Raw genomic sequence first — 26613 nt, 5'->3', positions numbered from 1 at the left:
TCGACCCGTTGCAAGCCTGCAAAATGGGCAAGGCCGTGCTAGCCCGTGGGCCACGGGCGATACGACCGGCATTGTCGTGCTGACACGACCCAACCCGCAGACCTACAACCCCAGGCCCAGCAAGACCCATACAATCGTGTTGTGTTGTGACACGGCCCGTGAACCATCAGGCCGGGCCGGCTCAAATTCGTGTTAGGCCGCGGGCGACACAGCCCAATTATCCTTTCCCATTCCGCCTCAACTCCACTTCACATCTCTTTCTTTCCAACTCTAGGAAATTTCTCCAACCTACTATTCTAATATATTGGAGTACTCCACCAATAAACCCCTTCAGCCACAACACTGCTTCCTCAAGCAAGAGTACCATCGCCTTCCTATATTCTTTGATTTTTAGCAGGTTCCTACCTTTGGCCCTTCCATTTTCAAATAGCAATCTTTTCGCTTCAATACTCAATTCGGACTTCCACCTGGAAGTCTTCGTCCCTTCACCTCTCCATAGCTCTATCTACTCCAGATTCTTGCTCACTTCATTTGTACTACGCTAATACCAAATTATAACTCCACCATCAATTCCATAACATCTTTTTCTATAGGACCTTCGACCTTCTTCTTTGCCTTTCCATCATACTCTCCATGTATTTGGTCACATGCCAAACTTAACCCTCATTCTATTTCTCCTTTTGAACCACACTAATACAACCAAGGTTATTAGTTCGCATTGAGGACAATGATGGATGGTTAAAATCATCCACCATCCTCTCCAACCCAAAAGTCGCGTGACCACTTAAATTTTCCAAAGACTTTGACGCACCCAACCTTTTTATGAGCGACCAACCCAACTTTCAATTGCAAAACCCTAGGCCCAAAGCTAGGCACACAATCATTTAAGCTTCACATCACTTAAATTCACTTGGCCCAAAAAAAGGTTTCAACCAAATTTCATCAAGCAACCAGACCTAAATTCTTTTCCACACATGTGAACACATATTATCACATTTTGGGCCTTGGTCAATTGATTTACCAAACCAACCTTGACCTAGATCCTCACAAGAAACCTATTCATTTTCCTTGAGCACCATGCCATCATTATTGTATTAGGACACTCAACAAGAAATTCATTCACCAACACTTGTGCATACGACTTATCTGGCACCAATTGAATATTTCTTCCATGATTACCAATAATTGTAATTTGGTGCGCTTCACTCTCCTTCCCCAAACCTAGTTCTACTCTTTGCATATTGAAACCCTCTTCATTTGAAACAACCAATCCTGACCACATAATGCATCCATGTGAACCACTTCATCTTCCTTCCTACAACCTTCACTCCATAGAAAAGCTTCAATGGAGGTTGCCAACCACATAATTACAGAAATCGCATGTGAAAAACATCTCAACCTTTCTAGGGATGCATTCTGGTTTCACACCACTAAAAAAAATTCCCTCCAAGTGGGGACATTTGGAGATAGCTACCTAGTGGAGATCGCTAAGAAAAATTCACTCCAAAAGCCCCCCACTTAAAGAGGCAATAGACTGAAACATATCTATCTTCCAAAGATGAAACAAGTCAAGCACCCTTATAGTCACACCATTTTTGAATGAATTTCGTTGGTGCTTGAAAGCATGCACCATTTAGGGGTGAATACCTGACCAACATGAGTGTGAATTGTTTCAGTTGTGAACTCCAAGGGTGTGTCAATCAAATATAATAGAGCTTTGCACTTGTAATAGGGAGTGATTATTATCGGTCCAGCCCCTTCAACTTGAAATGTCTGCAATTCCAAGCTTATTCCAATCCCCCACTTCTTCCTTAGATGAAATTACAATCTGCCATCCCAATTTTCCTTACCCTGATTAACCACCATCTTGCCCACACTAGGGTTGTACATGGGTCAGTTGGGTTCAGCTGAACATAATTCTCTCAACTGAACCAAACCACTCAGGCTGAGGTTTCTACCAACTGAAATCGACTGACTTTGCATGAAAACCAACCTGAAAAAATGACTAGTCAATAATCAATCAAAAAAATGAGTAGTCGCCTAGTTGGTTTCTCAGTTTGGTCGGTTTAAACCCAAGCAACTGTTGATAGTTAAAAAGTCTGCTTGACCTGAAAAAAAAAAGAGCCTGTATGACCAATTAACACTTCTGGATTCTCTTAGAAATAATAGCCCCAATACAAGTGATATGATCATATTTGCAGATTTTACAAAAAAAAAAAAAGTATGACTGCAGAAGGTTAGAAAAAAAGTCAGGACAATTCAGACTTACTAAAATAGCATCCTTTTTATGAATAACAAAAAAGATTCATTAAAGAAGCTGAAAATAGTACAAGATAGCAGTCATCCCAGAGATTGGATGACCAAGAACTAATAAAAAGAAACAGAAAGAACCACCCCCCAAGCAGCAGTTACAAGTCAAACCCCATAAATAGCGATAATTACATGTCAGAAAAGAGTCACATCTCCCCAGAATAGATTTTCTCTTTCTACCCCTTGTCTGGCCAAGCCATCTGCCAACCCATTTGCAGATCTGTAAACCCATTGAACAGCTATAACTCTGTTTCTTTTGAATTCAGAGATCTCAAGAATGTGCCTGTGCTGCCAAGGGCACCTCTCTGATTTCCTAAGCCAACCCACCACCACCACTTTATAGTCCCCTTCGACAATAATGTTGGTATAATTATTCCTCTTGGTCAGCTTTAGACCCTGTAGGACAGCTAGAACTTCTGCTCTAATTGGTCAAATAGCATTACAATCCATCAAATATTAGGCTAGAAGATATCTAGCCTCAAAAGGAGTGAAAAACAACTTTTAATGAAAAAGACAGACAGACAGAGACAACAGACGTTAAAACTTTTGGCGAGCTAGGCTAGATATTACTTGTTAGAACAGAAACTCTATTTATATAGTTTTTGTCTACTAATACTAGACAACTCTATCTATCTATCTATCTATCTATATAGATATATAAAACACATAGTCAGTTCAGGTCAGTTGTTTTTTATTTCCAAACTTAAAAACCGAAACTGAACCCACCATTCGGGTTATACATATTGATGAACCGAAGCCGACCCTAAAACTTTGGAAACCGATCATATCGGGCCAGTTTGCTTTTTTTCCGATAGTGTGAAATTTTGAGAGAAAAATGAATTGATTGTATTGTCTTGGAAGGAGCATATACACAACTTTATATAGAATTACAGAGCTAATTTACAGGATGATAAAATAGGAAACTAACTTTTCCTAAAAAACTAATTTCTATATCAGTGGGATTCTCCAATTAATATCCCATGATTCTAGGATATCCCATGATTCTAGGATATTAAGTTTCCTAAACTGATGGACCTAAAATTATGGAGAATCAATCAGAGAGTCAATCTTCTACTTTCCAACACTCCCCCTCAAGCTGGTGAATATGCATTTTTCATTCCCAGCTTGGAGATAAGTCCTTGGAATGCCACACTACAAAGCCCTTCTGTCAGCACATCTGCCAGTTGACCATTCGTTGAGACGTATGGAGTGCAAATTAATCCGCTATCCAGCTTTTCCTTTATGAAATGCCTATCTATCTCAATGTGCTTTGTCTTGTCATGTTGGACGGGACTGTGAGCAATGTTAATAGCCGACTTGTTGTCACAGAATAATCTCATTGGACCTTCCCATCTGATCTTTAGGTCTTCCAAAATTATCTTGAGCCATAGTAATTCACAAACTCCCTGAGCCATTGCCCTGAATTCTGCCTCCGCACTTGATCTAGCTACCACATTCTGCTTCTTACTCCTCTATGTCACAAGATTTCCTCCAAGGAACGTACAGTAACCTGTAGTGGACCGCCTATCCATGGGAGAGCCTGCATAATCTGCATCGGTGTTTGCCTCTAGGGTTAATCCAGTATTTCTTTTAAACAAGATTCCTTTGTCGGGATTAGCCTTTAGGTAATGTAATATCCTATAGACCGTCTATAGGTGAACCTCTTTCGAGTTGTGCATAAACTGGCTAGCCACGCTCACGGCATATGCTATGTCTGGCCTTGTGTGGGCAAGATATATAAGTTTTCCTACTAATCTTTGGTACATTTCCCTATTCACGGCTGGATCTTCATTTGCTTCTCCCAATTTGTGATTTGGCTCAATCGGTGTGGAGGATGGTTTGCATGCTAACTTTCCTGTCTCTCTTAAAAGATTTGTTACATATTTCTGTTGTGAGATAAAGATGCCTTCTCTGGAATGAGCTACTTCAATCCCTAGAAAACACTTCAATCTCCCAAGTTCTTTTATTTCGAATTCTCTGACTAGGCATCTTCTCAAGGCTTCCTTCTCCTTTTCATCATGTCCTGTCACAATTATGTCATCGACATATACCAGAAGAGCCATGACTCCCCCTGCATCCGAATGCTTTATAAAGAGTGTATGATCTCCCTGACTTTGTTTGTATCCGATGGCAAGCATAACTTTAGTAAATCTTCCAAACCACGCCCTAGGTGATTGCTTACAACCATATAGTGTTTTCTTCAACCTGCAAACTTTATTTCCTTTTAGATTTCCTTTGAAGCCCGGAGGAATATCCATGTATATCTCATCCTCTAAATTACCGTGAAGAAAAGCATTCTTTACATCAAATTGCTCCAAGTACTAGTTGAAGTTAGCTGCTAGTGACAACAAAATTCTTACCGTATTCATCTTAGCCACTGGAGCGAATGTCTCCTGATAGTCAACACCATAGGTTTGTGTATATCCTTTTGCCACGAATCTTGCCTTGTATCTTTCTAGAGAGCCGTCTGACTTGTACTTTACTGTGAAAACCCACCTGCAGCCCACGGGTTTCTTTCCTAGTGGTAGGTCAACAATTTCCCATGTTTGATTCTTATCTAGAGCCTGCATCTCTTCTCTCATAACATCTTTCTATTTCTCATCAGATAATGCCTCAGATAAAGTATTAGGAATATGAATGGTGTTTAGACTAACTAGGAAACTCCTATGTGATGGTGAGAATTTTTTAAAGGACACAAAATTTGCTAAGGAATATAAGGGATGTTTAGTGCATTCTCTTATGCCTTTCCTAAGAGCAATAGGAAGATCTTGGTCAAATGATAATTCAGAAGAAATTTCTGGAACTGTATTTACCTCATTCTCAAGATTAGGAGTTGAATCTTGAACCTGCACAAGATTAGGAACCTGGTTTCTTCTTCTTGAATATACTTGCAATCTCATAGAGTCACAAGTTCATCATTCTCTGTCATGGGTCTGGTATGAATGGGTAAAGAAGTTGGTTTGGTTTGAGGTGGTTCGATAGGTGCAGATACGGATTGAACTGGTATAGATGCTGAGTTTGGGTGTTGAGAAACTATAGGTAGACCAAGCGGGAACAATTCTCTGTCCTTATCTTCAATGAATGACAAAGACTCCCCCTGAAGATAAGGTTGAGTGAAATATGGTGTTTTTTCTTCAAAAGTGACATCAATAGAGACAAAGAATTTTTTAGTAGGTGGGTGGTAACACTTATAACCCTTTTGGGTGGACGAATAACCCACAAAAATACACTTGATGGCTCTTGGATCTAACTTCCCTCTATTATGGGTATGAACATGGACAAAAGCAGTGCATCCAAAGATTCTTGGGGTGAGATTATTTGTTGTACGTAGATCGGGATAAAATTGAGAAAGTGTTTCCAGTGGTGTTTTAAACCCAACACCCTCGAAGGTAATCGATTTATAATAATGCGGCTGTAAGCACAGCTTCCCCCCAATAGGTTTTTGGAACATGCTGGTGGAAAAGTAAGGCTCGGGTTGCAACTAGTAGATGACCATTCTTCCTTTCTGCTACTCCGTTTTGTTGTGGAGTATTAATGCAGGAGGATTCATGGATAATCCCTTCTTTTTGAAAATATGGGGATAAAGTTTGGTTGAAATAATCCCATGCATTATCCGATCTAAATCTTTTGATTCTGACCCCAAACTGATTTTGGATCATGTTATGGAAATTTGGGAGTACACTACTTACATCTGATTTAGATTTAAGAAGAAAGATCCAAGAGACCCTAGTGCAATATCAATAAAAGAGACGAACCATCGTGAGCCAGATACATTTGGAACTATGGGGGGTCCCCATATATCACTATGGATCAAAAAGAATGGGACTAAACTTCTCTTGTTACTGATTGGAAAGGGCACACGCTTGTGTTTTGCAAATTCACACACATCACAATGAAAATATTCAACACTCAATCCTTTAAACAAGGAGGGAAACATAGTTTTCAGAATTCCAAAAGATGGATGTCCTAGTCTAAAGTGATGAAGCCAAATGGTGTCTTTGTTGGATGATGAAAGGAATGATAGAGATAACTTATCCTAGACAATATTTGATTTGCATGATTCTTCAAGATAGTAGAGGCCATTCTTCTCCTTAGCAAGTCCAATCCTCTTCCCCGAATCCTGGTCCTGAAATATACAGTAAGAAGGATAGAAAAGCACATTACAGTTCATGTCATGGGTGAGTTTTTGGATGGATATCAGGTTAGTGGACAATTTTGGAACATGAACACTTTTTAGTGTAAGTGATGGATTAATATGGATATCCCCAAGGCCAGCCACGGTAGTAAGGGAATCGTCTGCAATGGCTATTTTTCGATTGCTTGGGCAGGGGGTGTAAGTGCTAAAATGTAGCAAGGAGTGAGTCATGTGATCTATGGCTCCTGAGTCAATAACCCATAAATCCCTAATAGGTTCATCTAAGACATTTAGTCCATGAGGAATAGAAAACTTACCTGAGATTGCAAAAGAGCCTGTACCACTAGGTTTCTCCAACGATCCCAGAAGCCCCCTTAACTTTCGATCTCCTCCTTATTGAACTCGGTCTTGTCTGGAGGCTTTTCTTGGCTCGGCTGATTTGTGGTGAAGTTAGCTTGACTTCGACTCTTCTGTTGTCCTCCTCGGTAGCCCCATTCCCTATTCAATGGTTTACCATTCAGCTTCCAACACTTCTCTTTGGTGTGCCTTGGTTTCTTGCAATAGGTACACCAAAGAGACTCCTTGTCCCGTGCAGAGGACAAATCCGTCTTCATTCCTTCCAGTATTTTCGGTTGTTCCATCCTTGTAGTCATGGCTGAACCTTCTAGTACTTGGGATTCAAGCATAACCCCCTACGGCTTTCTTCAGCACGAATCAGAGAAATAGTCTCATTTAGAGATGGTACCTCTTCTTTGCCGAGAATCTGGACCCTAACTTGATCAAATTCTGCGTTGAGTCTTGCAAGAAAGTCATAAACGCGATCTTTTTCGATAAAACTCTTTAGGATTGCTGCATCCGCTGCACATTTAGTCTCAATGCACCGATAATGATCGAGTTCTTGCCACAGGTTCTGCAGTAAATTTGCATACTCGATAACTGTCTTGCTGCCTTGTTTAGTTGCTCCAGTCTTGACTTTGATTTCGTACACTTGTGCTGCATCACGTGCTTTTGAATATGTTTGTCGGACGGCATCCCAGATCTCTTTAGCCGTGGATAAAAACATACACGTGTCGCTGATTTCAGGGTTCATTGAATTCCATAACCATGACATGATCATGGAGTCAGCTTCGTCCCATGCATCAAATCTTGGATCTCCTTCCTTCGGTCCCGTCCCTAAGAGATGGCTAAGCTTTCCTTTTCCCTTTAAATATGTTCAAATAATTTTTCCCGTTCAACCTATATGTTGCCTGAATGTTTTGCGGGTAGCCAGATGCTTGATGTGAGGAAACTTCTTCCGATTGTGCAGTGGTATTTGATACGGTGGCTTCTGACATATTGGGTGGGCTTCAAGAAAGAGAGAAAAACAGACAATGAAGGTCTGAAAAACTTAGCAAGGGTTGGCGATGAAGGCCTAAAGAATCTTTCAGCCAATGTAAAAAAAAAGGTAACTGTAATGCTCGACCAAACTGAAGAGTGGATCGAAACCACTCAAAATCAAAACTGATCCAAACGAAACCAAAGGGATTCAGTAAATCTGCTCTGGGCAACACCAGATCTAAGGCTTCAGACTGATCAGATGTCTCTACAAAGAGATCCAAGAAAAAAGGATGAATCCGATGGCGCAGCAGTCCAGAAGAAGCAAAAATATAGAGTTCAGATCTGTAGCCGATCTGAAGAAGAATCAAGGACACTCAAGAACCTCCCAAATACTGTTTGAGAGTTCTTGAACCAGCAGCAGAGATGACCAAAGAGATACTATGTGTGGATAAAGTCGTGACCTGCTCTGATACCATGTGAAAATTTGAGAGAAAAATGAATTGATTGTATTGTCTTGGAAGGATATACACAACTTTATATAGAATTACAGAGCTAATTTACAGGGTGATAAAATAGGAAACTACCTTTTCCTAAAAAAACTAATTTCTATATCAGTGGGATTCTCCAACTAATATCCCATGATTCTAGGATATCCCATGATTCTAGGAAATAAAGTTTCCTAAACTGATGGACCTAAAATTATGGAGAATCAATTAGAGAGTCAATCTTCTACTTTCCCAGAAAAAATTAACTCTTCCCACCCCTTGTTTGGCCAATGAATCTGCCAAGGAATTGGCACACCTCTTAGTCCACTGAAACTTGACTTCCATATTTTGTATGAGATGTCTAACTTTCTTCTTTTCATTCAGAAACTTCCACAGACTAGAATCATCCTTCATTAACCAGTCGATAGCCAACTTAGAATCACCTTCCACTATCAGATTTCTAATATTTAACTCTTGAGCTCTTTTTAACCCTTCCAAAACAGCCAACAGCCAATATTTCAGCTCTAAGAGAGTCCCCCCATCCAATAGAACCAGAATACAATGTGATAATTCAACCTTCATCATCCCTGAAAGCTCCCCCTATAACCGACAGACCTGGATTTCCTTCGCTACTACCATCAAAATCTAGTTAAGTGAACCCTGAAGCTGGAGGGGACCAAACTGGGTAAGATACATTCTTCTTTGGAACTGACCAGCCACTTTTTTCCACTTCCTAATGATATCTCCTTCTGAATAGTTTTCAAAAATTTGCAAAGTCTTAACTGGGACAGTTTACTTGGTCTGGTGATTTTTGTGAACAGCCCTAGCCCACACCCTGAACACTCACTAGGACCATCCGCCCTTCAGCAAGCTTCTTCTTAACTAAGGCATCCTCTTTATGTTGAGTAAACAAAGAATGCCTTGTTCCACATTTCCTTGCTTTGGGAATAATCTTGGAGGACTTTGGACATCTCTTCCCAACCCGAGCTTTTCCTCCCTTCCGGGAGATGCACTATTTGTTTACCACCTTGCCTGAAATACTCAGAAAATGGTAAATATGATCCTTTATTGTTCTCCTTTCTTTCAGCCACATACCTCCAACTGCCTTCCATCCTTCAAGCTCTCCATTTGAGATTTCTGATGGCTGTAATGGCAACAGCAATCCAACTTTTAAACCACCAAATCAATTCTCCAACCAAAAACGCAGTAGCCCTTTTCAACTCTCTGATCTCTAAGTAGTTGAACCCTTGATCTTTGTCTCCTCAAGAACAAAAGTTCCTGCTTCTATTCTTAGACTTCACTTTCTCCTCAAGAACAAAAGTAATTTTCTCCCACGACTCCTCAAGAAACAATGTCATTTTTCTCCTATGCCATGTCCAAGGATTCCAAAGCAAAACCTATCTCTAGAGTATTATTGTACTTAATACCTGAAGACATACCAAAAGACATTTTCTCCTATGGCTTAAGGAGAGATATTGGCGGGTCCAAATGTCCAATTACTATTGTTGGGGACACCAGGTCTGCACATCAAGAGTGTTGATTAATCCATACTGAACAGATGAATAAAAAATCAAAATAAAAAACAATAAATAAACAGCAAATACTACTCTCCTTAAAATCCACTTCCCAATACGAAGTGGTGCTAGCCACATTCTCTAGCAATATCATGTAATGATTAATATTAAAAATGAACATAATGAGGTGAAATTATGAACATTTACACTTCAAAAAAACAATTTGAATAATTTACACTATATCAGGCCCAAGCTTCTGGGCCAGATCCGATGCAAACTTTAATAAATTTTAATCTAAGCCTGCTTAGGCTGACTTCTAATGTAAATCAAGGTGATAAGGAATCATCGTAATGATTTAAGATAGCCTTGAATCTGATTGCAATAATCGGGTGTGTATGTGTGTGTGCACGTGAACACACACGTGTATGCATGTGGGAAAAGCATACTTGCATGTATCCATATCTTAGTATCATAGGAAGCTGGAATCTTGTCAACTCCCTTTTACATAAAGGAGTCAAAACTTGACCACATGACTTGAATTTAGTGTGAAGTTCCATTGATGGGACTTTTCAGTAACCTCTTTGAACAAGACCAAGACCTTGTGAACACAATGTAAACCGAAAAAAGACAACCATTTTATTGGCATGAGTTGTAGTTGAATAAGGTACCTCTTGGGTTATTCTGGAATCTATTAAGGACTGGCAATAACCTGTCTAAAATCATTATGGAATTACAGCAATGAAAAGAGAAAATTTAAGTGGCTGACTAAGGATATTGAAATTCAGTACAAATGGGTAAAGAGAAGTGCAAACTCACTGGCAGATGGTCTAGCTAGGCAAGGGGTGAACAGAAACTCTATTTTGGGCCGTATTGTAATTGTATTTTGGTGTTCAATGATTGTTTTAGGGAGCTAAGATTGTTTAGCCCCCTTGCTTTGTAATTTTTCTTAGTCTTAATTAATACATTTCACAGTTATTGATAAAAAAAATAACCTGTCTAAAATCTACAAAAGGCCCAAATTTGTAATAGAATGAGATACATTGAATGCAAAGATCCAAGTTTTATAGTTATATTTTCTTCTTTAATCTAAGATCTTGACTATTTCACCAATAAATCCCCTTCCACAATCCATATTTCAACCATTGCTAGATTTAAAAGCAGTTCTTTCCTTTCATATTTCAAATCCAAGCTCCCTTTGCACATCACATGCAGTGCTTGTAGGACACCCTACCATCCCAAGGGCTCAGAGCCTATACCTTGGAACACTTTCAGTTGAACCATGACCTCACAGTCGATTCTTGATCCGCCAGATAGGAAATACCAAGCAGCTTCCCCGAGAAGATTGCCTTGTCTACCTGATTTGTGACACTATCTTGGGCATTGCATACGTCCTCCTTTGGTAACTCACAAGGAAAATCATTCCCCAAGTCACCAACTGGGATTGACTCACCCTCGCTTGGGCTCATTTACAAGCATTGTCGCTTACCAGAGAGATCACAGCTAGGAACCTCGATGCTTCCACAGATATGGTTAGGGACATCTTGGGAAAGGTTCTTCCCACCGCCAGCTGAGGCACCTTTGAGTGCTTCAAAGCATTGCCAAATAGAGGGCAGGGGAATCAGCCCAGGAAGTTTCCCAACAGAATTAGGCTTCAACACCGGATTGGGCGGGCCCAGTCCCATCTCTCTAGGAGAGGTGCACCACAAGAAAAAACAGATAATTCTGTTATATTAAAGATAAATCTCAATACAAGATAACTTGGGGGATCAAAGTTCCATTTTCTGTTTTATTCTTGTCTTATCAGGAAAAGAATCAAGAAAAGGTCATGACCAATTTTTGACAAACAACCTACAAAAAAGATGCCAAAAATAAAAATAAAGGGCATCCATAAGCAATATTTAAGAAAGAAAGATTTTCTCCCCCCCTACCCGAATAACCATGTGCTGATTCTGGAGATCCCAACAATGAAAACAAAGGGCATCCATAATCATATTCTGTTAAATAAAAAAATAGCTAATTTACCTAGGCTGACTACAATGGCAAAATTGAGCTTTAAAAATGAAATGGCATCTAAAATATGAACTATTGATGCAGAAATAGTAACAAAGATAGCATATGCAGATACATACCTCAGGAAGCTCAGTATCAGGCGGTCGTTCCTGAAATTGGACACTGGGTGCATGCCGGAGTTTTGAGAGATTTTCAAGAAGTTTTGTTCTTATTTCGTCCAATAACTGACGGGAGTTCTTATTCTCCATGTTACTAGGGGCAACGTGAAGAGTATAATCTGGACCAAAATACTCGTAATATTCATGCTGTGGCATTTTGTCATCAATTTCTATACCAAGTGCTACCGCCGTCTGCTCAAAACATAGAAAAATATTGGAACTCAAAACATAGAAAAAATAATATCCAAACTGAAGTGCTACCGCCATCTTGTCAATCTTTTTTTTTTTTTTTGTTTATGATCAGCAAAGACAAGGAAATTTTTATCAAGTGAAATTTGAGAATAACACAACATGATGGAGCAACCATCAACCCAAGAACATAAAAGTTTACAATGATGCCCAAAATAGCCACTGTCAAATGCCCCCCTGTTTTGCTAGGGTATCAGCCATACCATTGACAGCTCTGCTCACCCACTTAAATTCAACATTTAAGTCCTTTGAGATACTTTCCACTTCCCTAAAAGCATGCCTAAATGTCCATGGAACAATGAGAGCTGCACTTTACCATGAAATGATCAACTTTGAGTCCCCTTCCACCTCCAACTGTTGGAAACCCAATTGCTTTTCTAATCTTAGGCCTTACGAAAATGCCAACAATTTGGCTTTCAAAGAGTTTCCAAGTCCAATAGGCCCTGAATACAAAGCCACCACCATGCTTTCATAATTCCTGAATACACCACCCATACCTGCCAGTCCCAGATTTAGCATAAAGCTCTCCTCAAAGTTCAATTTCAATTTGTTAACTTCTAGAGGCTTCAATCCCATGATCATCCTGCCTTTTTCTTTAGAGGATTGTGCCTCCTCTGTCCAAGATCTTATTCTATCATTCACATACCTGCCAATCAAGGCAGTGTTTTAAAAGCGCAAGGGGCAATCAATTTGCGCCCGAGGCGCAAGGTGCAAAAGTTTTAAAAAAAATGCTAAAAAGTCGAAAAAAAAAGTCAGAGAATTCAAAAAATGCAAAAAACAAAATCCAAAAGTTAAACATAATATTAATATAAATATACTTAAATTTTAAAACAAATGTTTTAAAAAACCTATTATCTGAAATTAGTATACATAAACATAACATGTAAAACATATTCAAATGAAATTTTAAAAATAAAATCAAACATATAAAGCATTTTCAAGCATGTAAAACCCACAATTTCTTTTTTCCTCAACTGCATTACTTCAAGTAGCTAATGCGATGTAAAACAATTGCTTTCCTGATTCCACGAGCTATCTTTGCACCACGTCCCTCAAGGCAAGCCCAAACAAGTACATGTTAGGGTCTTAAATTCTTTAATCCTTTTTTTCATCAGAAACAGAATCAATTCTTTAATCCTTTTTTTCATCAGTAACAGAATCAATTCTTTAATGATAAAAGGATAGGTACAAGGCAGGGGAGATAAACTATCTTAACTCCCCCAAATTAAAATATAAAGATTACATGTAAGCTCGGAACAATTGATTTCTTCCCACCCCTTGTTTAGCTAGTGCATCTGCAAATGAAATAGCACACCTCTTTACCCATTGAAGCCTCACTGTCATGTCTCGGATCCACCATTTGAAGATTCTCTTCTCGTTTAGGTAATTCCACATTCTACTTTCCTCTTTCTGCAACCAATCTAATACCAGTTTCGAGTCTCCCTCAATAACTAACCTCCTTAAGTTGAGCTCCTTCACCTTCTTGACACCTTCTAGAACATCTAGAACTTCAGCTCAGTGAGAGTCTCCTTCCCCAATTGGACCTGAGAAGATAGCAATAATCTCACCCTCCTCATTCCTAAAGACCCCTCCAATGCCCGAAGGGCCAGGGTTTCCTTCACTGCTGCCATCAAAGTTTAGCTTTAAGAACCAGGAATTGGAACAGTCCATAATGGATGAAGAACATTCTTCTTGGGAGCTAACCAAGCCACTTCCTTCCAATTATTCAGCAAAGCTGTTGTGGATACATCTTCAAATAGCTTCAAAGATTTTACCCATTGCAGCACCCTTGTGGTGATTAGTTCAATTAGTGCCCCTTTAGACCTTTCCTTGTCATTAAAAATTCTGTTATTCCTTTCCTCCCAAACTGTCCAACAGACTACTGCCCTTGTACTTCTACATAACACCTTTCCCCTCTTCTTTGTCCAACTGCCAACAGCAGAGCCAAAGAGACCTTGAACATCTGGTGGGGAAATCCATCTGCAACCATACAAAGAGAAAAACCATTCCCAAATAGAAGACAGAAAGAACAATAAACTAATAAATGATAGCAGGACTCACCATCAGCTTTATAAAGAACACACCAATTAGGAGAGAAGCACCAAAAAGGCTTCTTTCTTTGAAGGAGATCGCCAGTGTTAATCCTTCCCAAATAGGCTTCCCAACAGAAAGCCCCAATTCTAGGAGGAGTCGGTTTACCCCAAACTTCCTTAACCGGAAATGTTTGCCCAACATTATCAGAATCCAAAGTTAAAACTTTGAAAAAGGAGGCACAAGAAAAAAGCCCAGAAGGGGAGGGAGCCCAAATACATGAATCCAACTTTGAAAGGTCCAAGCAAACGCCTTGTAATAAATGAAGAAGAGACAAAAGACTGTTTAGATCGAAGCCCATGGTTCCTCTTCTAAAACCCAAATCCCACGTAAGCTCAAGACCCTCGGCGAGGTATGAGAGGAAGGTGGAAAATGGTTCATTTTTGTAATCAGATAAGGCAAAGGGAGAGGGGAAACGATCCTTCAAAGACAAATCCCCCACCCACAGGTGTTCCCAAAACTTTACCAAATACCCAAAACAAAGATTATGCCGGATAAGAGGAAGGAATGAAGGAAGGATGGCATGTATAGATTTCCATGGAGAGGCACTAGTAGCTCGAGCCAATACTCCCGCATCCCAACCTTCAACCGTCAACCGTCAACCCATGCATATTGACAATCACCTTGGCCCACAACCTCTCCTTTTCTATTGGTAACCTCCATAGTCACTTGCCTAACAAAGCCACACTTCTTTTCTGAATATTACCAATTCCTAGACCTCCAGAGTTCATACTTTTGGTTACAATTTCCCGATTAACCCTCCAGAGTTCTTAAATTCTTAATTCCCACATAAAAATGATGATTTTATAACTTTAATTGCCTTTTAAGAAGATATTTTACTAGAATGGATAAATGAACAACATCAGCAAATAAGGGGTTCTAAACGTGAAATTTTCAAAAGGCGCATGCCTAGACTGAGGCTCAAGAAGCACCAGGCATGCACCTTTTGAAAGGGTTACGCCTAGTACCTAGGCGAGGTGCATACCCTAAAATACGGATAGCCAGTGCACCTAGGCACAACTTTTAAATCATTGAACCAAAGTTTAACATTTCAACACAATACACTTCAAACAGGATGTATTGTATCGTATCTTTAAATGGTCAACACGAGAAATAGTGGCAAATCGGCTGTGTCATATTTTTTTCCACCGTATCAAACCATATTAAAAGTGTTTCAAGCATTTCAGTGGCAACCAATATGCCACCGATACTATAGTGCATTGGTCGATATGCTACAAAAATGATATGGGCAAAAACGAGAAAAAAAAATAAAGGGGTTCACCCCCAAACCACTCTAGAACTCTAAAGCTCACTCCCAAATTGCTAGATGTGCAAAAAAAAAACACAAGAAACAAATATGAATCATCAAGATCTTTGAAGATTTTTCAAGTTTTGAAAAATATTGGGGAAATGGGTAAGTTTTTTCAATTTTTCCATAATATCTTGTAATTTCTTTTTTTTTTTTGGCTTGAATGCTTAGAAATGTTTAAATCCATGTTGATTTACATTGCTTAAGTTGAAAATCACAGTTCCTTTGGTTTTCTGAGTAGATCTATGAAAATTTTATGAAGAAATTTGGGAAATATAAAAAAACTGTAACTGTAACTTATGAGTAGATCTATGAAAATTTTATGAAGAAATCACAGTTCCTAGCAAGGGGAAGCTAGGGAAGTTCTGTATTGGGCACAATTGTAACTTATTACTTTTGTTTTCTTCTTTAGTGGAGAGATCACAGCTCGTGCCTCTCCAAGGGCTGCTTGTATGTGCTATTTCCAAATTAATAAAAAGATCATTTATTTATCAAAATATATATATATATACAAAACAAAAAATTTAAACATGAAGAAATTATGGAATCGAAATCAGAATGAGCTATTTTGATTCCAACTGTTTGGTTGGATGGAATCGGAATCCCATTCCATTCTTGTTGGAATGGCATTCCCCCATTTAAGGGAATGGCCATTCCCATTCTTGTCTGAAACCAAACAAACTATGGGAATGGACCATTCCAATTCCGATTCTGATTCCGGTTCCAGAGGATTTCAATTCCAATTCCAACTGCAAACCAAACGGACCCTAAATATATTGTAGATTTATGAATGATCTATCATATCCATAGAGCAATTAAAATTTCCTCATCAATATTTTTTTTATTTTTTCTAGTTTTCATAAATAATTAATAATCATATTTGTTATGATCCAACTATAAGGATTTTTTTGGTATTTACCAATAAGGATTGACTATACTGTAGATCTATTGATGATCTATCATATCATATAGAAATTGAAATTTCTTGTACAATTTTTTTTTTATTTTTTTAATATTTTGAATTAAAAAATAGATAATAATTATTTAAATAACAAATGACTATTGATTATATTTCCACCAAGAAGTTGTGCCAACACATGTTTTATGGTTGGATAGGATAGTTAGGCTTTTCCCATACACTAAAACTTAAGAATTATAATTTATAAATTATAATTAAGCATTGGTTTTTCAATGAAATTTTGAAAACTAGATGGAATTATACAAAAAAGGTATTAATATATTCTATGATATGAATCATATGATAATACAACTTTATGATTTCTATTTAATTAAAAAAACAAAAATTGTTATATACATAAACCCAATATAATTTTACGTTAAAATTTTAATTTTAAATTTTTTATTTTTAAAATAAAAATAAATAAAAAATAACCATTTAAATACCAAAAGAATAATCACTTTATTTCTTGTGAGTTGTGAATGAATTACGATTTTGAAGTGTTTTCCAATTAATTTTTATGGTCGATTTACGAACTATGATAATTAAATTAATTGGATCACTTACAAGTCTTGGATATTTGGAATTTCGTCTTCTAACATGGTACCACCTAGAAGGGAAGAAGAACTAGATATTGAATGGAGATATGGTACAAGAGTGGATGAAAATAAGCTCTACACAAAATGTAATTATTCTGGGCTCAGTTGTAATTTTGGTTTTTTCACTTTGAGGGCTCTTGCCTCTGTTAGGGGGAGTTAAGAAAGTTTATCTCCCTTTCTTTGTAATTAATTATTCTGTTTGATTAATGAAATCCTTGTTATTGATCAAAAAAAAAAAAAACAAAATTCAAACCAATTTATATAGATATAAATATATGTGTTTAAATATTATCAGATTGGATCATATTAAATCAGATAGAGGTGTATCCATTTGCAGTTCTGCACCAATTATAAACAGATTGAATTAAGATCTCCCTTAAACAGATCAAGTTTGAAACCGAGTTCAAACAAAAGATATGGTTTGCAGCCCTACTAAGCAATGCCTTGATAACTATGCTTCTATCACAATTTCAAGAACTCATGGCGATACATGCATATCCAATCATAATGCAAAACAAAGGATGTAGGTAAGCCACACCTCATAGCACCAGCAGCGAGCAACATTCCGAATGGTATAACCACCACCACCCAACAGCAACAGTGGGACATTAAATGATCTCATATATCTGACACACTCTGCATGACCTCTGATGGAAAGATTGAAGCAGCCTAACCTGTCCCCAGATAAAGAGTCAGCACCACACTGAAGAACCACAGCACCAGGCCTAAAAACTTCCATCACTTTGCCGATTATTGGTTTGAACAAGGACTGGTAACTCTCATCATCAATCCCATCATCTAGAGGGACATTTAGGGAGTAGTATTTTCCTTTTCCATATCCAATATCACGTATATCTCCGGTTCCAGGGAAGTAATCACCAAATTTATGAAATGAAACAGTCATAACCCTGTCAGTTGTATAAAATGCCTCCTCGACACCATCTCCATGGTGGATGTCGATGTCAACATATAGAACACGCTGTAGCATGAATGATTAATACAGATAAGTTTTAATAGTAGTCTTTTAAATTCATAGAATTATTTAAAATGAAGCCCTAAAAATGTTGATATACCTCATGTTGTTTAAGAAGTTCTAAAATTGCCAGCACAATGTCATTAACATAACAAAATCCAGAAGCTTCACACTTCTTTGCATGGTGAAGCCCACCAGCCCAATTAACAGCAATATCACAAAGCCCATGGTTTAGCTTGACAGCACCACCCACTGAGCCACCAGCATAAGTCTGGCAGAAGGAGTAGAGGCCATCAAACACAGGGCAATCTTCTCCAACATTGAACCTCTTTAGTTGCCTTATCTGATCCTGCTGTGTTTCTGGAGTTATGTTTCTCAGAAAGGCCACATAATCATCAGCATGAAACCGGCAAAGATCCCTGTCTCGAGCAGGAAAGGGCTTCAGGACCTGCATATGTTGAAGCAATCCATAATGCGCAAGGAGAGCATGGGTCATCCTAATCCTATGTGGCTTCATTGGATGGCCTTGCCCATAGTAGTAATTACCAACTTCTGGATCATAGAAATATGACACCTTTCTCTTAACTGCATCAGGTCCAGATTGAAGAGAATTGCCTCCAATTTCCATCGGTTAATCTAGTGTAAAGTTAGCAATGGAGTTTAACAAACAACTGATTAAATAGGGAAGCTTAAAAATAAGAGTATAAACCAATAGAATACAATCAAAAGCAAAATATTTATACATATAGGGAATACAAAAGCCTCATTTTCGTTGCTACCTACTTAACAAAGTGGTATAGATACTACTCAATTTGAACAGGACTGTAACAAATCATATAGGAAATTTATCTTTTATCACACTAGCAAACATGCATATGTATTTGCACCTGGAAATTCATAAAAATTACTAAAAAACAACTATTGCTAACAATGACCAAACTCCTAAGTTCCTTGAAATGACTTCATTTCTGACCATAACCTTTTTAGCTTTTTCACTCACCCATCTCGGCATGCTAATTTCTACCACACTCATTTTTTGGACATGTTTCTTGCCTGTCCAACGCTTTGTATCATACAACATTGCTGGCCTTACAACTATTTTATAGAATTTTTCTTTCAACCTAAGCAATATTCACCTATCACATAAAACTCTATATTACATGAACTATTGATTAAATGCCAAATAAAAAAAAAAAAAGAGAGAGAGAGAGAGAGAGAGAAAGGAAACTGTTACACAAAAGTGTCCCTCAAGAATCATATAGTGTTGAAATCTGACACATGTCAGACTGTAACGTGGACACTTCACATGTGTTTTGTTCCGTGGACGTTTTGTGATAGGCATTTATCAAAACGTCGCCACATAGGCACCACTTCAGCATTTCCCCCATTATGCGGATCTGCACACATAGAGACTTGCAAAAGCAAGCCTTGACTTATGTGCACACATACTGTTGGGGGAAGCTTCATTTTAGCGCTACCCCCAACGAGTAGGTGTTTATTCACTGTTTTGCTTATGTGGTGCCTAATGGCACCTAGCGGCGCCTGAGTGTCAATAAACGGGTTCATCATTGATTTTCTTGGCTTTGCAAACAAACCAAGTACAACCATTTAGTGAATAAACGCCTAGAGTTCCAAGCACATACTTCATCCATTTCGAATAGTCCATGCAACGCTACCACAAGGTCCACAGTATGACCGAAGTTGGCTATGCTTCCTTGAATGATTCATAAATCATTCAGAGTATTTTGCTAATTTCTCAATGAAGTTCTAGGATATCCAAAAAATCACTTCCATGTAGAATATCGGTGTATATAGATACAAATATTCAAAATTGCCTATTATCTCGTATACGAAAACGGCAATGTTAAAATAAAATACATGTAATCTTGCACGGAGGGGGAGCGCTCCAAAAATGCTTTAAACGGAAAACTGAAACAGATAAAAAAAAGAACTGGGGAAAAAATCGCAATATAGTAAACTCTGACGCAAGGAAACCCAGAGAATCAACCGAGTAAACTTGATTGAACTTCGATAAAAATGAAATAAAACCCTAGATTCCTACAACTAGTACATTATTACGAAAACCCACCAATATGGCCATGAAGTGAACATTATAATCAAGTAAGTATCTCTAGATTCACCAAAAATATCAACTAGACTTAATACACAAATTCCAAATGACAACATAAACTGGCCTATATAAGAATAAACAGTTCGAACAGCAAAAAAAAAAAAAAAGAAGGGAGGGAAACACGCAAGATTTGATGCAGGATCCATATGAAAAAGATACAAAATGGACGTCGTATACAAGAACAAGCTCATCTTTATAAGAAATCAACACACACGGCAATAGATAGGAATTAGAGAGGAAACTAGTGAACACACATAGCGAGAGAGATAGCCGAGACAACCTCCGAGACGCTCAAACTCGTCGACCGCCAGGGACTAGAGAGAAGCAGCCTGAGAAGTGGAAAACTGAAGAAAAACCGAATGCACCTTACCATCTATTTGCCTGTTTGCCAAAGCAATGTCGCCATTGGACCCGACCCGACTAATCGGACTATGATTTTTTGCAAGGACTAGCGTAAAGGCGTGCCCGTGCGACGTTAGGGATTAATGTCCCCTTCCGTGAACAGCTTGTTCATGTCATAAAAGTTAGTAATTGCAATAATCTCCCCTAAACTTTCTAACTAACAAGGTTGCAAGTAGACTTATTCTTACGTCAAATATTTTATTTAATGTATTATTTATTTAATAAATTATAATAATTAAGTCACTATCACATTTTTTGACAATATGAGGCTTGAAAACCATGTTTTTTAAAGGGTAAAATGCTAAAACCTCCCCAAATGTTCATGGCCATTAATGAAACTTCACCTAAAGTTTGGTAAGTGCAATCACCTGCCCTAACTTTTTAACACAATTGCAAATTAGACCATTTTCTTGCAATCCTCTAACAAAATGCATGAAAATGTCAAAAATAATCATTTAGTTACATTGACTAAAATGTTTATTTCCCAAAATTTTCTCTTCATATCAATCACTACCCAAACCCTTCCAATATCTACTTCAAAAATTGATTTACTTTATAAATTTTCCCTATATATGAATCCCTCGAAGGTAAAGTTGTAATTTTCAACTATATTTATTTTATTGTTCATAAAGTTTATATTGTTGGTTATGAAATAACCAATTTCAATAGTAACAACATAGGTATTTTGGACATTTGTTTGCCTCTTGTTAGAGTATTCTAATAGTGGGGGTCTAATTGCAACTATATTAGAAAGTGAAGGGAGGAAATTGCAATTATCAATTATAAGGGGAGACTTCAACAATGATTATAGAAACTTCGTGGGAGGTTTCAACAATTTGACCCTTTGTTAAAAAAAAAGGCGAAACCATTCGTCCATCCAAGTGGTGGGTGTGTCAATTCAACCATATGGGTCAATTGGTTGAATCCATGATGTCATATTTAAATAATAAAACAAAATATTTAAAATAGAAACAAGTTCACAAAATAAATAAATTGATAATTTCTCTAGTATTTTACATTATTCACATTAAAGAAAAATAACATGGTAAACAATAACAGTTTTATTGATAATGGATATGAAATAAAAATTTTAAAACCAACCAACAAATGAAATTGATTTCTTGTTTGGTCCAAGTACACTATTCAACTTCCAGGTCAAATGTGCCAATATTTGATGTCATAATAAAATAGTAAAAATGAAAAAAAAAGAATAACAAAAAATGTGCATCTCTAATATTATATATTCATCATATTAAACAAAAATAAGTGCCATAAATAATAATTATTTTTGTCCATGTGGAAATATAAAAATGTAAAAAATGAAAATGAACTATTGTTTTCACCTCATTAAAATCCCTCTCATTAAGTCATCTATTTAAGATGCTAACGCCAATTATTTCTAATTAAATGATATATTTGAGATATTTTCTAATCAATAAATCCAGTTATTAGATTTCTATCCAATATTTTTTACAATATAAATCTCACTTTTTAAAATTTAACAAAAATAAATAAAATTACCCTTTTGTCTAAGTGGTGAGTAAGCAATTTATCATATAGGCCAAATGGGTCAATCCATTATGTCATAATTAAATAATAAAAATTAAAGGAAGACAATGACACAAAAAGCACATAATATTTGTAGAAAACATTTGGGACATATCTAATATAGAATTATTTTATACACATGGAAATATATAGAAAATTAAAATAACTTGGATGTGTATTACCATCTTCATCATCAATAAATATTTAAGATATTATTTATATTTTAGTTTTTATTTCAAGTAAATTTATTGTCTAAAATTAGCTTTAATTAAGAAACTTTGGGACTTGGGTCCATACGAGGAACCCATCTCTATTGGCTAAAGGGGTGCAAAGTATTTTTTATCCGTGGTAGGTATCATGGTTGGGGACAATGATTTCTTCCAAAATCAAGGTCGGGATGGAGAATATGATATCTACTCTGTTGTCATTCCTATCCATGCAATTCTATGAATACCATGGTGTTTGGAAGCATGGGTGCTTTTTGGGAGCGATTTTCAAGAAAAAACGCCCATGCTTCCAAGACCCATTTTTCACAAAAAAAAAAAAGTTTCTACCACATAAGTGGTGAGCAAACACTATGCTGTTTGGTAAGGTGATTTTCATCACCGTTTTTCATGTATGTGCCAAAAGGTAAGCACCACATAGGATACACATCAGTCAACCATTGGGGAACGGTTCACCGATGCATGAAATGCCAAACATCCCCGTTTTTTAATAATCGGTGGGGTCCCAATTTTTTAATAATTGGTTGAACCAAACAATGAGATACATGGGCATTTGTTGAAACGCCTATGTGGATCCGATGTGGCACCATTTTTTTGAAAAACAGCCATGGTTCCAAACATCCCCGTTCAGCTCCAGCCTCCAAGGCGTAAAGCTTCCACACACCCCAGCCTCAATATGGCAATACCTTGTAGCTATCCTCAAAGGGGCTTAAAAAAAATTAGGGTAGGCATAGGATAAATCCAACTCATATATTAAATTTATTAAAATGTCCATAATAATTATAATTAAATTACCAACATAAAGATGGGTACGTCTTGAACTTTATTTGAATGATAATTGATAGTTTATGTATTTTTTACATGTTGCAGCGTGCAATTAAATCATTGAACATTTTTTGTGTTTATTTTTATATTTTGTTTTTTTGGTTGCTTGTACATGAAATAACAAAAAACATTACGTGTGGGTTTTGGACCTAACTAACCCACCCTACCTTCAAATGCGATGATGGTAAGGTTAGGGAAGGATTTTGGATTATCATAAGAACCAAACCTGTTACAGTTTTCAGGGAAGGTAGGGGTTAAGATACTTAGGGAGATGGTATGAGGGTACTGAATTTACAAAACCCTTCCTGCACTTTGGGGTAGTGATATTTAGTTCCCAAAACTTTAATTCGTAGAAAAGACTCGCCCTAAACTTTCAGATTTAGCATTTTGTCTCCACAAAGCTGATGGGCATAGTGTAGAGGTGATCATTTCAGCTTAGCCCAAAAATTTCGGGCTTGGCCCTGGGTTTTGTGTTCAGGCCCGGCTTGGTTTTATGTTTAGGTCCGGTCTGGGTTCGGGCCCACATTAGGCCCACACATTTTAGGACCGAGCTTGGGCTTAATACTTCAAAGCCTGGCTTGGGCCCGGCCCAACCTGCATATATTTAAACTTACACATTTCATGTATAATGTATACATATGTATACATGTTATTTTACATTATATTATATAATATATAAAATAACTCTATATGCATATTATGTCATTTAATATATAGATATGTAATGTTTTACATATTAGTGATATTGGCCCGGGCCCGTATAGACTTGGGTTAGGGCTTATGTTTCAGGCGCAGAGCCCCAAGCATGGCCGTATAGACTTGGGTTAGAAATAAAAATATTAATAATGAAATAATTATTTTAGTAATTAAAAACTATGGATTTGTATATGATACATATTGTAGAAATTTTAACAAAATTGATACGCTCTTAAGTTAAGATTATATTTTTATAAATTTTTAATTCATATTTTAATTTGAGTTGATTTTTTGTTTAACTTAAAAAAAAATAAAAAAATAAAATAATAATTAAAATATAATAGGTGCATATATTCAGTGTCATGGACTATTGATTGATCTATTATAAATAAAATTATATGATAGATACACATCCCAGTAAACTAATTGTAATATATTTTTTCTTATATCATTAAAATTTACATTTTCCATGTATTTATATACTATTTTGTGCCTATTATTTATTTTTTATCCGTATCCATGCATTTTCTAAAGTGTAACCGTATTTGTGTTATTCCATATAATGCAGATACTTTAATCATTGGCTTTAATAATTTGGACCGTTTCGTCCGGACGGTCGAACCGCCGACCTGAAAACCGGTGGCAAAAGCGGTTCCGTTTTCGGATCGGCCTGTGACGTCAAATTGCGATTTTATCTGGTCGAAGAAGTAGTTGTGGATTTCCCGTGGATTCAGTGGAGCAGAGGCGCTTGACATTGCCGTGTTCGGTTTTATAGAAAATAAAGAAAAACAAAAAGTTTGTGGAATTTGCAAGCTCCCTTGTCGCGGGATGCAATTGCGGTAAGAGAAGCAGGGAGGGCATGTCGAACGCCGTATTGAACGGATTGGCTGGAGCCGGAGGAGGCATCATTGCTCAGATAATCACATATCCTCTCCAAACCGTAATTTCTATTTCTTCCTCTCACCTTTCCCTTTCTCGCTGTTGTGTTCCTTTGGGGACGTATGTGTGTTTTTCCCCAAATGTATCACATTTGAGCGTGTGGTTTCAGGTAAACACGCGCCAGCAAACAGAGAGGGTTGCCAAGAAAGGGCTCCTCCCTCATTGCGATGGTGCCTCATCTCCTTCCAATCGTCTCCCAAGCGGTACTCTAATGGAAATCCTTCAGGTATTCACCCACTCCTCTGTCTCTACTTTACTACCCTACATGAAATTATGAGCTTCATTCTCTGACTCCCTGTTATTCGCTTCTCAGGTTGTAAAAAGCGAAGGCTGGGGAGGATTGTACAGTGGACTTAAACCTTCCCTATTTGGCACAGCCGCATCTCAGGTTAGTAATTCAGTATGTACTCCTTTTTTTCATGCGTTTAAGTTTTAATTAATCAGATGGTTCCTTTTTTTTCAATCATCATCATCATCCGATCATTATCCCAACCATATGGGCTCGGCTACATGAATCCTGTTCCGTGATTCCGTTCCTTTATTCATTTTTTTTTTTTCATTTTCTTTTTGAATCCTTTTTGTGTTCTGTAAATTGGTATCAGATACGAGTAGAAAACGGAAGAACTGTTCGAATTCATTAGATTAGGCTTCAGATATACATAGAGGTACAGAGGCATAGCTAACTGATTAAGATAAGTGGGCCGAATGGCCCATTCTAGAATCTTCTTCTGTTACAACAGATATTATAACACTCCCCGCAAATTGGGCTTGGAGAACCGTAATGCCCTACTTGGACAATAAATGGATAGCTCTGCTTTGAACGTGCTATTTATAAAACGGCAATCAATATCTATATGCTTAGTTCATTCATGAAACATGGGGTTCCCATCAATGTGGATAGTGTCTTTCCTTAATAATTATTCATAATTTTCGAAAGAAAAGTATAAAGTTCATAGAAAATCAACATATTTATGAGAAGAAAAAGAAGGGAAATAAAACTCAAAAAACATAGGGGCTGAACCTTATTTTTGTTATAGGAAGAGAAGAAAAGAAAAAGTATTGATTAAATAAAGAAGAAGAAGAAGAACATAAGGAAGAAGAAAATGTGCTGATTAAATAAAAGTTTAAGTTCTTCCTTACTTATTGGTTCAGGTTTTGAAGTCTTTGAGAGTTCAATACAGCATTTAGCAATGTTTGTGTTGATTAAACCCTAATAAATAAGAAAATAATAAAAAGAAATTAGAATATAAACTCACAAAATGATTATTTTAGTTTGAACAAAAAAGTATTTTATAGTAGAAAGTAAATAAGTGCTTAGCAATTAGGTGAGGCGAGCCTCAAAGGGCACCTAGTCGCTTGGGCGTCGCCTTGACAACTATGGGCCCAAGAAGTATTTGATAGGCCCAAGATCTTTAATACGAAAACTGAGATGCGTGTAGGATCATTGCTAGTGATAACCACATCATTAACATAACAAGGGCATCCACGTAGGAAGTGCCAGCGGTGGAAATGAAAGGAGATAATGAGTTGTAGATTGTTTGAACCCCATCCGCTTGAAGCATTGAAAGGGATGCTTTGCAGAGATGATTTGAATTTTTTAACAAACATATTGATAAGTAAAATGCAGAAAAGTTTAAGAAAAGAGAGGTGCAAGATTCTAGTGTCCATGGGAGAAGATGAGTTGAGTTATTTTTTCCTACAACTCATGGTTAAAATTGTAGGTCTGGTCAATCACAAATG

At 37.3% G+C, this 26613-nt stretch overlaps 2 protein-coding genes across 9 annotated transcripts in view; one reads left to right on the top strand and one right to left on the bottom strand.

Moving 5' to 3' along the window:
* The window catches only part of HD1 (histone deacetylase 1), a 41092-nt gene extending 20008 nt beyond the window's left edge, over positions 1–21084 (bottom strand). The window contains exons 1-4 of one of the 2 annotated variants that reach the window (XM_088944132.1): positions 20520–21084; positions 18209–18744; positions 17674–18114; positions 11891–12121 (exon numbers count right to left, since the gene is read on the bottom strand). In XM_088944132.1, the coding sequence (XP_088800258.1) occupies positions 11891–12121; positions 17674–18114; positions 18209–18736 (1200 nt within the window). In that variant the 5' untranslated portion in view covers positions 18737–18744; positions 20520–21084. Of the gene's footprint in view, positions 1–11890; positions 12122–17673; positions 18115–18208; positions 18745–20493 lie in introns of both variants that reach the window. The other variant, XM_088944133.1, reaches the window with a different exon arrangement.
* A 3522-nt stretch (positions 21085–24606) lies between these two features.
* The window catches only part of LOC148849660 (peroxisomal nicotinamide adenine dinucleotide carrier-like), a 51244-nt gene continuing 49237 nt past the window's right edge, over positions 24607–26613 (top strand). For all 7 annotated transcript variants that reach the window (XM_088943797.1, XM_088943798.1, XM_088943794.1 and 4 more), the window contains exons 1-3: positions 24607–24874; positions 24983–25099; positions 25187–25261. In XM_088943797.1, coding sequence (XP_088799923.1) covers positions 24794–24874; positions 24983–25099; positions 25187–25261 — 273 coding nt within the window. In that variant the 5' untranslated portion in view covers positions 24607–24793. The remainder of the gene's footprint in view (positions 24875–24982; positions 25100–25186; positions 25262–26613) is intronic.

The sequence above is a fragment of the Nelumbo lutea genome, chromosome 5, assembly GCF_056320005.1.
Source record: "Nelumbo lutea isolate HS-2025 chromosome 5, American lotus-T2T, whole genome shotgun sequence".
NCBI lineage: Eukaryota > Viridiplantae > Streptophyta > Magnoliopsida > Proteales > Nelumbonaceae > Nelumbo > Nelumbo lutea.
This window is presented reverse-complemented; position numbering and strand designations above follow the sequence as displayed.